This window comes from Populus euphratica, unplaced genomic scaffold (assembly GCF_000495115.2).
Source record: "Populus euphratica unplaced genomic scaffold, PopEup_1.0 scaffold3.1, whole genome shotgun sequence".
Taxonomy (NCBI): domain Eukaryota; kingdom Viridiplantae; phylum Streptophyta; class Magnoliopsida; order Malpighiales; family Salicaceae; genus Populus; species Populus euphratica.
Window position 1 is genome coordinate 2,461,785 of NW_011499847.1, and position 12,863 is coordinate 2,474,647.

Genomic DNA, 12,863 nt, shown 5'->3' on the forward strand with positions numbered 1-12,863 from the left:
ATTCCTTATCACAACCGTGGTAACTTGGCCATCAGGTAGCACAGGGAACACGGGATACTTCTGCCTAGAATTAGCACCCTCACTGGACCTCACACATTTCTTCTGGTGTGAGGATACTACCTCTCACAATTTCTATCACTTCCAGAGCAAACGGTGAAAGTTTGTACCTATATCCTTTGTTTTTATGAGATTTTTTCTTTAACATGTTTGCTTATCTTGCATGCCATCTTTCATTAATAATATGATCTCTTTGTTACTCACCATTGTTTTTAAGAGATTTTTTCCTGTGGTTCATATACTTTCTTGTGCTTGTATGGAGTTTCTTTAATATCCTTGCACGTTTAAAAAACAAATGGTCGACTCAAATACAAACGTTTTGTGAGAAGGGTGCGGTCAGTGCAGATGCCAGTTGAATGACAAATTTATTGACGCATTTTCTTACCTTCGTCGGTCATCATGTATCGGCTGCACACCCTGCTCCAACAAAACTTAATAGGTATACATGTTTTTTTTTTCATGGTAAAAGCGCATGGGAAACGTCCTTCATCTACTTATTTTCTTTTCTGAATCTTCTGCGCTGAAAGTTCGTCCCTTTCGCACATTTTTTGCGACGATTTCTCGATCCACCATGTGGTTTTAGTTTAGAAAAACCAGGGGCAGATATGCCCTTGATCATTTTTACGGGTAATAAAATGGAAACTGATTAGATGACACGTATTTATAACGGTCCGGATTCATATTGCTGAACAACTTTCTTAGATTTTTTTCTTACAAAAATTGGCTTTGGATCTTCTCTTTGTCATCTTCCAAGCCACTAAGCAACCATCCACTTGCCAGTTGAACGTTTTCTTGCTGGTTTCTACCTCTCTCAGCAACTATCGTGTTGAGCACCCTTCAATGCCAATAATGCAGCTCCATAGGCAGCCTCTGTTTGCTTTGCCCGACTCACGGGCAAGCCAAGTACTCGCTCTCGTATCTTGGTCCATTTATCGTTTTTGGCACCACCTCCAGCTGTAAAAACTTCCTCAACTTGGGTTGCTCCTAGATCCTTTAACAAGTTATATGCCTTCGCCTGAAAATCATACAAGGTATCCGTGTCAACTTAACCATTTCTGTTGTCTATACTCTATGGTGTATGAGAGTTTGAACATGAGCAGACCGACTGAGAATCCTTACCTCTATATGTGCAATAGATTCCAAAATACCATGCAAGTACTCAACATCACTTTCCGGTCGTGGATGTAACCTGTGCGAGACGAAAAATAATTGGTCGAACTATGGAACCATGGGAGACGTCCTAACTTGCCAAAAAAACTGTTTCCTTTGCTGTGCTAGACATTAATGTACCTAACTTGTGGCTGCTAAAAGGTGCTCAAACTAGAATTTGGAACACAAACAAGAAGTGAGATGTCTATTCCAAGTTTTTATATTCATTTCTTCAACCTGATCTTACTTCCAGTTTTGAATTGAAGCACTTCATGTCTGATAAAGTGCAAGACATCAGACTGCCTAAGAAAACCTCCATTTTCTAGATGGCAGGTGATTGGGCTCCACGTTTATTTTCGTATGATGTATTTCCAAGCACTTCCTAACTGTAACTGATTCTGAGTATACACTATCACAATCATGCCACAGTCACCAGCTTCTGGGCATTCATGACATTCATCTATAAGTACCTTATTCTTTGGGAATTTTGGTTGATTTTCAGGGGGTAAATTAACAACACGTTGTTCAGTGCCTTGATAAGCAAAATAGTAAGATACTCTGCAAATGTGCAGCAGAGGAATATGGCTTTTGATTGAATAAAGTTTACAAGGACTAGGCACTTCTGGGTTCCAACAACAAATGCAACAAGAATTGAATACCTGGGAACCAGATTTGGATCTGCCACAGGAAATCTCTCACCGACTGCTTTTAAAGGGTAGTAGTCTAGAGGAGAAGCTTCCATTGGATTTATCTGTTCACTCAATATCTGCAGTTGCTCATCAGTGAAAAACTGCTTAAGAACAGCTCCACCAGTGTTTGAAGCACCTCCAACCAGCCATTTATCATCAAGGCGATGACTATAAACTCCAAATCGTGCATCATCAATCCTCGTAGTGCTCAGTAACTTAATAGCAAGAGTTGAGCCCAGAGAAGTGACCTAATTTCAAGTGTAAAGGTCAGAATACAATTGGGTCACTAGATTAAAGGGTTGAGTTCTAAATTTTCTTACAGCTTTTCCAGGTTGTGTTGCACGTGCTGCAAGGAAAGCGGCTATACTATCTGTTGTTCCTGCACATACAATACAATCCTCTTGAAAACCTGCAAAGATGCATTTTATAAGTCATCAAATGCAGTTCTGAAAATTTGCTAAATTGAAGAAGCTTTAAGGTGTAGGGGCAAGACAAGAGAAATTGCTGGGGAAAAAACTTACAATCAACAAACATAAAGCTCAAATAGACTATGACTCCGTTTTAACCAATTTAAGCTAATAAAACAATTTGTTCAATAAAGTAATCTTCCATTTATTTGGTCATTGTAATCGTCACTTCATCCAAAATCAATAGTTTATGAGCAATAGGGATGTCATTCACATATGATCTGTAAATCTAAAATTCTAATTAACTATATGTTTTAATGGTTATTTAAACATGAAATTTTATTTCAGTTCAAATATGAGTATAGCACTATTTCGTCAGTCCTCTGTTAAAAAAAAAAAAATGAAGGAAAAGACTCTGAATATTGTTGGTCTGTTTTACGCCCAGCAGTCTCAAGGAGCATACCAACACAGATTTAAGTTCCAAAGGATCAGTGGAAGGCCAAATTAATAAGGATTCAACATGCACTCCATGGAATTTGAGGCTTAAAGCGAGACTTGAGAAACATGCTAGATGTTCAAGGTAAGGAGGAACAGAGAAAATAACTACAAACTGCTCAAATATTGGCAACTTTTCATGCAGCATTACAATAAAAATTATACAAGGAACCGCTTGAGTATTTCAAATTAATGTCACGCAAAATCACACAACAGAAAGTGTCTACCAAATTTGTCAATTCCTAGAGTATAACTTCATAATTTGGCTAAACTATTCATTGACAGTAACTGATCCAAGCAGTGTGATAGAAAATAACAGGACTTGGCTCTGTTTATCCTTTAATTATTAAGCTATCTAACAAGGGAACATACCAAATTGTGTTCTAATGTCCTCTTTTAAATTCCCAATTGAAGTTCCAGGAGCTATAACAGAAGGTAGAAGTTGAGAGTATGGCTGAGAATGCAACCATGGTGGATAAGAATCCAATGCAGGATCATAACCAACCTGCAAGACACGAATCACTTGTTATACGATTCCTCCAACACAGACAATTATTGAAGCATGAAAAGAAAATCCTAGAGGAAAGAGTTAATGGCCAATACCTTCAGGGCATTATTGTAATCAGACACTCCGAGTTTTCCATGAAGAAGCCACAACAGCCAATCTGCTTGGTGCAATAACAATGCTGATTTTTTATTTGACTCCTCTATGTTCCACCATGAAACAAGCTTGCACAGTGTAGATGATCCAGAGCAAACAGTATGGTTTGCAGGAGCAACAGATTTTACCGTTGGCAAAGCATCAGGGCAACTCTCATTGTAAAGGAATGGTCTACATAATGGTTCTCCTGTGTTTCTGCAGGAAAAAAAAATCAAGAAGCTTGATCTGGAAGTAAAAAAATGGTAGGATAGCCACAAAACTGCTGAGAAATCCACCTGTCTACAATGAGTGTGGTCGCAGAAGTTCCATCTATTGAAATAGAAGCAACAAGTGGGCGGAGATGAACTGGAACATCTTCTAGCAGTGAGAAAAGCGCTACCCTCCATGACAGCACCCAATCCATTTTTTCTTCACTCTTCCTAGACAAAAGTAATATGATTCTCAGTTAATTTGGGAAATTAAATTTCACAGGAATTACACCAGTAAGCATTATAAGCTTTTCTTCCAAATTCAGTAGTATCTCTCGAGAAACTGAGAAAGCATCACGAACAAAAAGAGTAGCAACATTGATTTTAAGACAAAAAAAGACTCTAGTGGACAAGGAGTTGTGCCAGTTTTGGTAAGTTAGAATTGAGCACAATTTCCAGAAGAATATCCCAAGTAGGCGCATCATCAGCAAAATCCTAGAACTAGTATATATCCATAGCAGGTTGAATTCAGCTCGAACTAATACCAGGTTCCACTGTCATTTAAAATTTGAAGGCAAAAAATGACGTGAAACGTCTAATAGCAGATATGATTATGACCAATTCGACAGTTCTAAGCCCAGGCAGAAGTTTGGATGAGTTAAACTGAAAAAAACAGGCATAACTTTTGATATGATCATCGTCAGAGAAATTTAACTATCACTTTCGGCAGGCCCTGTTCCCAATGGGGTTGATCGGATAGAGCCAGTCCAGGTTGGGATCATCCTCGAATTAGTCCCGAAAGTTGTTATTTCGGAATTTTCTTTACTTTCCTAGTTATTTTCATATGCCTTTCTTGATTGGATATCAAAATTTTATTTGATTTGGGTTTTATTAATTAAATCAGTTTAGCTACTATTTATTTTTCAAAACAGTTAAGAATCGTTGATATTTTGGAGTTTATCAGATCAGAATTCTCTATAATTAGATATAAGTTTAGGATTTGTGAACGTGGTGCTTCCTTTTTCCTTTTCGCTGTATGTTGCGTCAAGAACTGCCTAAAAAAATTGAATGCATCAATTTTTCCATAATTGTGGCAGAGGTGTGTATAATTTTCAAAGATGCACAAATTGACAGTAGTAATAAATGAATAATCTTACCATAAAAACTGGATATTCTCTCTTTCCTTCGGAGTGAATTATCCCTTGCTTGTCGATAAGAGCATATCTAGCTCCAGAAGTTCCAAAATCCATACCTAGATAAAGCCTTTCTCCAGCTAGAATGCCACTTTCTTTATTGCTTGCAAGAGCCATTATCGGTCTTGGTTTGCTTACAGTTTTATACAGCTGATGTTTTCTTGGTACCAATAACTTTCTTGAACTACAATGCCCTGATTAATGACGATTATAAAAAAAAAAAAAAAAAATCATCAGTCAAGTTCATTGAGTAACAGGCTTCATGGGTCATGGAAAAAGAAAGACATGTAAAGATTACAAAATGTAAGATCATGAAACTGGTTCAGTTTAGGAGAGAGACAGAAAGAGAGGAGTACCATGTTGTTGAGACTGTGAGAAGGGAGACAGGAAGGAGACTGTTGGGTGGTGAAACAAGGCAGTCATGGCGGTGCCTTCGTGTTGGATAAGGTGAAGAATCTTGTGTTACTTGAAAGAACACGCTAGCTCCTGCCTTTTAAAACGTTTCGTTACATTAAGAGACGACATGTCGTGTGTTAACTATTAACATAACCAACTAATAATTTAATATATTTGATTATGAATGTTTTTTCAAATTAAAATTATAAAATAACTAGAAAATATATATATATATATTAATATTAATAATTTTTAATTTAAATATTATAAATTTAACTACTACTATTATATCATAAAATAAATAATATTTTATATAAAATATTTTTTATTGTTCTATTAGACTGTCTACCATTCCATTACGTATGAAATTCATCCGACAAAAACTGTAGTTTTCATGATTTTTTGAACTTAAAATAAAATTAAATAAAATATCATCATGAATAAAATTAGAATTACAATTAAAATCTACAAATGCTATGTCATAATGCGATTTCCTTGTAATTTATATAATATCATTAAATAATGTTAATTATTAGTTTTTTGAACAAAACATGATTAAAAATTAAAAAACTAGATTTTTTATTAGATCGGACCTGGTATAGTGTATTTAGGTTTTGGGCAAATGGGGCTTGATCATGAACAATGTAGACGTTATTATTATGTTTTTTAGTAAGAAAAACAATCCCAAACTAAAAATACAATGTATATTGAATAATATCTTTTGAAACTATTAATACAATAATATATTAGAGAATTGTTATTCAAATATTGAAATAATAATATGTTGAATTAATATAATTTAATTTGTTAAATCTACAATCAAAGTTATAAAATTATTATAATTATTTAAAAAGCAAATTAAAATAAATTATGAATATGAATTCTGAACAAATTCAATATTAAATGATGAAATTAAAAATAAAATTTTAAATTTTTAAAAAATACATGAGTCAACCTGGATTAACCTATCAAGCTAGCAATCCAAGTCACGAGATCAGGATAATCCCATACAAAACTAATAAAAAAATATAAAACTTAATTTCTAATCATTTAATTTTTTTAAAAAAAATAAAAAAACAACTGAAAAAACAACCACAAAAAATTCAAGTCATCTTGGGCTAACTTGTTAATCTCACAATCCAAGTTATGGAACGAAATAACTTTACAAAAAGTAATTAAATTAAATTACAAGGCTTCATTCACAACATACGTCAAATGTTAAAATGTTGGGATCAAGAAAAAAATAAATCTAATAAACAAGGGTAGCTTCATGAAAAATAAATTACAAAACTCAATTCACAAACAACATAATATTCAAATAAAAAATAAAAATAAGATTAAGTTGTTGAGTGGTGAAAAAAAAAAAGTCAATTGAAAAAAAAATAAAAAAAATAAATCAAGCCAACATGGATTAACTAGCTAAACCCGCAACTCATTCATAAAATTATAACAGTGTAGCAAAAGGCAAATTGAAAAAAAAAAAGTCAACCAATCAAATCTGCAATTGGATCATAAAATCAGGATAATTTGATTGAAAGCAAATAAAAAAAATATGAATCTCAATTTTTGACCAACCTAGCATCAAGGACTTATTTGAGATTTGTGGTAATAGCTGCGGTTTAAAGTGTTTTTCATTTATAAATGCGTCAAAATATTTTTTTTAAAATTATTTTTGAGATCAGCACATTAAAATAAATTGAAAACATAAAACTAGAAGAAAAAAAAATTTCAAGGGAAACCGCGTTCCCACACAAATTTTAAATGATAAAATGAAAAAAAAAAATCAATTAGCTACTTGAAAAAAATAATCCAAGTTAACTAAGTTAACTTATTAAACTTAAAATATAGCTTATGAGATCGAGATAAATTCATTAAAAAAAATTAAAAAATTATAAAGCTTTATTTCCAACTTATCTAATGTTAAAATTAATAAAAATGAAATTTATAAAATAAATATACAATTTAATAAAAAAATATTAAAAATGATTTTTAAAATAATTTAATATTAAATAATGAAGTAAAATATTATATCAATGAATAATATATTTTAGTGTAATTAAAGTGGTTTAATCACACTCATTTTAGTCAATATCAATGTTAATGTCTACGTTAATAACGGGGCATTATTCTATTGAAATGCTTGGTTTTTGAATAAGCAAACGGCACTCATTTCATTTGCTTATAAAGTTCACAAAAAGCTTTCGAACCATCTCTGCATACAAAAGATGAGTGGGCTCTCGAGGTTGCGAGTCCATTGAGATAAGGCTGGCAACATTATAAATCAGCCTCGTTGGGAGCAGAGGATAACTTCGACCTCTAAGGTCTGGCTTTAGATTTGAACCTTGCGGCTAAATGAAATTGTTTTTTAAATTATGATGATGTTAAAGATATTTAAAAAATATTTTATATACCTTTTGAATTATTAAAAAAAAACGCACTGTAATAACAAATACGTACTAAAATATAATATCTTCTAATATTCGAGATAATTTTTTTTTTAGATTAATATGAATGTTTAAACCAACTTATGTACATCACGATTAATCTCACGAATTCTGAAATTAACGATCATGTAAACTTCTTGATCCCAAATTTTTACTATTTAAAGGCCACCTAGGTAGTTTTCGTAACGGGATAATTGCTCTTCCAACCCGTAATCAAGTCCCAATTCTATATGTTTTTCCAGAGTTTATATTTGACATTTCCAGATAAACCTCGAATCCTGTTGCGCTGTCCTCCCGAGTCTTGACCCTTGAGGACCTCTTTTTTCGCAATTGTTTTGAATTGATATCGAAACTCTTTTAACAAGCAAGGGTTGAACGACCGATTCCGACAAAAAATCCCAGGGCCGTAAAACCCATACTTTGTGGGCCATCATTTACGAGGAACCTAGGTCTCAGTAAACCAGTTAGCTTGCGGATCTCGCTAAGCAAGATTACGTCAAAAAAATGTGGTCCGAGTTAGTAAGATTGCTTTCCACTCAAATAAACTTTTCTTTCTTTTCTCGTGGAAACCCTCACCAAATCTCGATTTCAGACCACCTAATCAGGAGGAACGTGAAGCTGGACAGCTCGACCGAACTCAAGCTACATCGCGATTTCCATAAATAAATCGGTGAAGCTAAGAGACACGAGAAGTATAATTGCCACTTCCACTTTCAGTTGAATGGTCAGGTGTGTTTTGCCCGGTTGTAAAGCAGAAAAGGAAAGTGAGATCAGACAAACCAAAAACAGACACCCGAGTTCATCAAACCTCGCCAAATTCTAGATGGGCTTCGGCAACGTTCAATTGGGAATACATGGGTTAAGAGTTAGAGCTGGAATTTTTGCCTCTTGCCCTACATGTCAAATGATAGGTACCATGGGAGCACGTGAGCCCCTTGTATGGCACAAACAAAGTGGAGACGATAGACAGCTCAGTAGCTTCATCTCAGAGTCACAACTCGGACACCACACGATAAAAAAGAATTCCCAATCATGCACTCTTTCACGAGATAGCCACTAACTTGGGACCACATTGAAGTTTGCATGTGCTAATCAAGCCTCGGAAAAATATGCCAATTGCTAACGCGGGGCATCTATCTTGCTAGTACTCTTTTCCGAAAATAAGCTCTTTGCACAGCAGTAGGAGGGTGCGTGAAGGAAAAGGTTTTTTCAACAAATGAGTGATAGATCATAGAGACAAACATTTCTTTGGTCTTCTTGGCATATTCGGTGCCACCAATTAAAGTGATAGTGTGTAGGTTTTCTGCTAGTGGTTGTTGGGTAATTTAAACAACCCCATCTTTAGAAAACGATTATGTGTTCCTATCAGACCATTCAATCACATCCTACCTCTTTTCTTCCTGATTTTAGGCTCTTCACAATCTTCTTCGTTGGGTGGCTTCGAATGTCATTCTTGCATATAAAAGACCTAGATAAAAGGAGCCATGTCCCTTTTCTCTTGATTACCCCCTGACCATCAAGCTTTCCTTTGAAAACACATCTACCTCTTCGATTAAAAAAATTTAACGTATAAACTTTCCGAGGTGCCGGATGCTACAAAGTAGCAAATCTCTCAAATGTTGCATTTAAGTGATTTATTGCCTTGCAATGGTATATTTATATGCATAACATAAAAGTATAACTTCATCTTTAATCTTGCTTGACTGCCTGGCAATATGGATTGAGTATATGGTTAAAATAACTATTAACCTCTGGGGATAGATTGGACGGCCATGTGACAATATTGACAGCCCGTTGGACACCCCCACGCATTTCCACAGTCCAGACACAATAACATGATAATTGATTGCACAATTTGCTTTTTATGGGCATAATTATTCTTGACTTTGAAGTTGCATGCAATGCAGAAAAGCACAGGAATTGCCGGTGGATCGATGCTCCCTGATCGTAAAACATGACTAAAAGATAAGTCAAATCACGGATAATTGTTGACAAATAGTGAAATATAATGTAGAAATTTACTGTCATTGTATAGTCGTGTTGAGAGAATTTAAACTCGTAATTGAGAAACAAGCTTAAAATCTAATTAGCTAAGTTATTCATCGGGTTTAACTATTAAATATTATCCACAACAGCTCAATAATGAATGTTATTGCAAAACGTTATTGTTTTCAATCAGCCAAAAAAAAAACAATAAATCTCCAGAGACATCATCGAAGTTTCACAGACAAGTGGACCCGCGACATATTGTTAATTTAAAATCAAGAAGAAAATCAGTGTCATAAAAATGAACTAACAATCCACGATTAATCATTGGTTTTCTTAAAAGAGTTTTATGATCGATGAAATTTTTTGAGATGTTATCTAAAATTTAAACTCGCCCCACTCAACTAACGCAAATTAGATTGCTGCAGGTTGCTCTGAGATCTCATGAATTGATTGTTGAATCTCTTATATATTCATCACTTAAAAAATGAACCAACAATCCACTATTTTAAACGTTGATTTATAATTTTCTAGGTAGATTATGGTTTCTTATGTTTTCTATCCTGATCACAGTAAAATTTGGGTGTATTTCCGTTACATGTTTAATATTTAAAAATAATTGTTCATGTCCTTTGGCATGTTTTTATGGATATGTTTAGAAATGTTGTTGGATTTATTTTTTAAAATAATTTTTATTTAAAAATATATTAAAATAATATTTTTTTTATTTTTAATTTTTTTAACATCAATTTATCGAAATAATTTAAAAAAATAAAAAAAATATTAATTTAAAATAAAAAATAAAATTTATATAAAAAAATATGCAGACGGTAACACATGCCGGCATACAACGAACACATGAACCGAAGATCTAGAAATCTTTACAGGTTAGATTTCGAAGATCAGAGATTACGAAGTATTCTGTATTCTCCAGTATCATGTTCTAACTCGGAAAATTGGATGCGCCAGTCCACAACCTGGTCCAAATTGAAAACTAATATTTTTTTTTCTTTACATACGATTTCACAGGTAATTTCTCGTCTCGTTCTATGAAATTCTGACCGAATCTACCCTCCCTGACACGTCGAATTTGACCGGCATCCAATGAAGTGTGGCTGAATGTGGGCCACTTGTAACAAAAGGTTGGATGATTTGACCAGCATCTGATCAAATTTGACAACATTGTAGTTAAATGTTTTTGTTCTTGAGCGAAAAACATTCTAGAAAAAACACGATTCATGAAAAGACAGTTCAATAAATCGTCGCACGTAAGTGTGTTTTTACACACCGAGCCAGGAAGAATTTGTTGCAGAACGTGAACAGAGTTCGAATAGTTTATCGAGAGAAGACCATACACAAAAAGAAAATGTTAAATTCATCAACAGAGACCGTCATCCATAAAACCATCTAGATGTTGATTGAATAATAAAAATTTAAAATTAAAAGATTTTTTTTATGATGTTAGGTTTGAATTTTTAGTTATTTATATAATAATTATTAAAAATTAATTTTATAATCATAAAACTAACCTAAACACCCACATTAATATATATATAAAAAACTAGCATCAACCAGCTTTTGTACATACAGCTAAATAAGCTTTTTAAAATGATTTTTAATTTTTAAAAATATCAAACTAATTTTTAAAAATAATTTTGATAGGTTAAAATTAAAAATATTATTTAAAAATATTTATACAAAAACATCATTCATCATCATATTACTATGAACAGTTTTAAACTCCAATGGAAAATGGCATTCACAATAACATGCTGTTAAAAAAAATGTTTATAGGCAATTTACATGGCTATTCAATACATTATAATTATAGTGCCTGGGCCATGGATTATTAAATATTTTTATTTATTATAGGGCAATAATCTGTACTGTCGCTAAACAAACTTGACTAGTCATCCTATAAATAAATTAATTATCAATGTTGTTATAAAATAACAACTCAAAAAAAGTATGTTGCTGATTTAAAAATAAAACTAGTCATGAATGATTAAGTATAATTTCAACAAAAAAATTCCTCACTGCTTGGGAGAAGAAAAATTATCATTAAAGGAATTTTTTTTAACTAGTTACGAGCTAGTAAATATTTACATTTCTTGTACTGCACACACTATTTTATTATTTTATAAAATTAAAAACATTATAGTTACAATGCTCTAAATGGCCATGACAAATCTCGGTAAAAAATATATTTGTTATTTTGAAATATAGTTTAACTAGTCATATTTTATATTTACTTTTTAATAATTAATAATTTAATTATTTCTAAATTACTGAAAATTTATATAATTATTAATTTTAAAAAATATAAAATTAATTGGGAGACAATAAGCTGGTGGGATACGAGACACACACGCAAGCTGCGCATTACGTTATATGTGCCATGTTGAATGAATATCAAGCTGGACAAAAGAATCGTGCGGTGACAGCGCTCAGCATTTGACCTTATTTTTCTTTTTTAAAAAAAAAACCGTGCACGAAAGAGAGAGGACGAGAGAGAGGCTATAAACTGGTGGGTGTTATTTTGAGACAGAAAATACGAGATAACAAAAACATACAGGATATAAATCTTTATATATTTTTTATTTTAAAAACATGTAAATTTATTTTAAAATTATATAAAAAATAAATTTATTTTAGATATTTTATATTTTTATATCCATTTTTTATCATAAAATACTAATAAAATTAACTATAGAATGTATATTAAAAAAATACAAGATACAAGCCCTTAACTCTTTCGTCTTGTTTATTTATAAGTTTTAAAAGTAGTTTCAAAAAAATAATTTTATTTTTATTTTTTATTTTAAATTAATATTTTTTGATTTTTAGATCATATTCTAATATAAAAAATGATTTTAAAAAAATAAAAATATTACTTGATATATTTTAAAATAAAAAATATTTTAAAAATTAATAACAACTAAACTCCCAACATTCCAGAGTGAGATACCTCATCTTCCACGTCTAATATTTCAATCGCCTTTATTTTTTTATAGTCTCCTTTCACAGCCCTAATCGCATGTCATCACAAAATATTATTAACAGCCAAAGTTGACAACTCGCCATGCTACACAATCCCTCCAACTAACTGATATCATGATAAAATTATTTGATGGTTGCCTAATTATATATCTAGTATCATGATGTAAGTATTTTTAAAAACTATTTTTTACTTTAAAA

The 12,863-nt window shown here is 32.3% G+C and overlaps 1 protein-coding gene across 2 annotated transcripts; it reads right to left on the reverse strand.

Annotated features, from left to right (window-relative positions):
- Positions 1 to 608: 608 nt before the first annotated feature.
- XK-1 (xylulose kinase-1) lies at positions 609 to 5,313 on the reverse strand. Of its 2 annotated transcripts, XM_011049266.1 has the most exons (9): positions 5,196 to 5,313; positions 4,804 to 5,033; positions 3,734 to 3,873; positions 3,401 to 3,653; positions 3,170 to 3,302; positions 2,216 to 2,304; positions 1,866 to 2,143; positions 1,177 to 1,246; positions 609 to 1,072 (listed from the first exon to the last, which is right to left on the reverse strand). In XM_011049266.1, the coding sequence occupies exons 1-9, from the start codon at positions 5,260 to 5,262 to the stop codon at positions 869 to 871; spliced, it is 1,464 nt and encodes a 487-aa protein (XP_011047568.1). In that variant the 5' UTR covers positions 5,263 to 5,313; the 3' UTR covers positions 609 to 868. The 2 variants fall into 2 exon arrangements, with proteins under 2 accessions (XP_011047568.1, XP_011047577.1); XM_011049275.1 differs by lacking the exon at positions 5,196 to 5,313 and having other exon boundaries at positions 621 to 1,072; positions 3,734 to 3,877; positions 4,804 to 4,889.
- Positions 5,314 to 12,863: the final 7,550 nt, after the last annotated feature.

Excerpts from the sequence above, each read along its gene's own strand:
- XK-1 (XM_011049266.1), bottom strand. The coding sequence starts at position 5,262 with ATGACTGCCTTGTTTCACCACCCAACAGTCTCCTTCCTGTCTCCCTTC. Across the intron at positions 3,874-4,803 it reads GAGAATATCCAGTTTTTATG|AGTGAAGAAAAAATGGATTG; the intron begins GTAAGATTATTC and ends TTGTCTAGGAAG. Across the intron at positions 2,305-3,169 it reads GGACATTAGAACACAATTTG|GTTTTCAAGAGGATTGTATT; the intron begins GTATGTTCCCTT and ends GCATCTTTGCAG.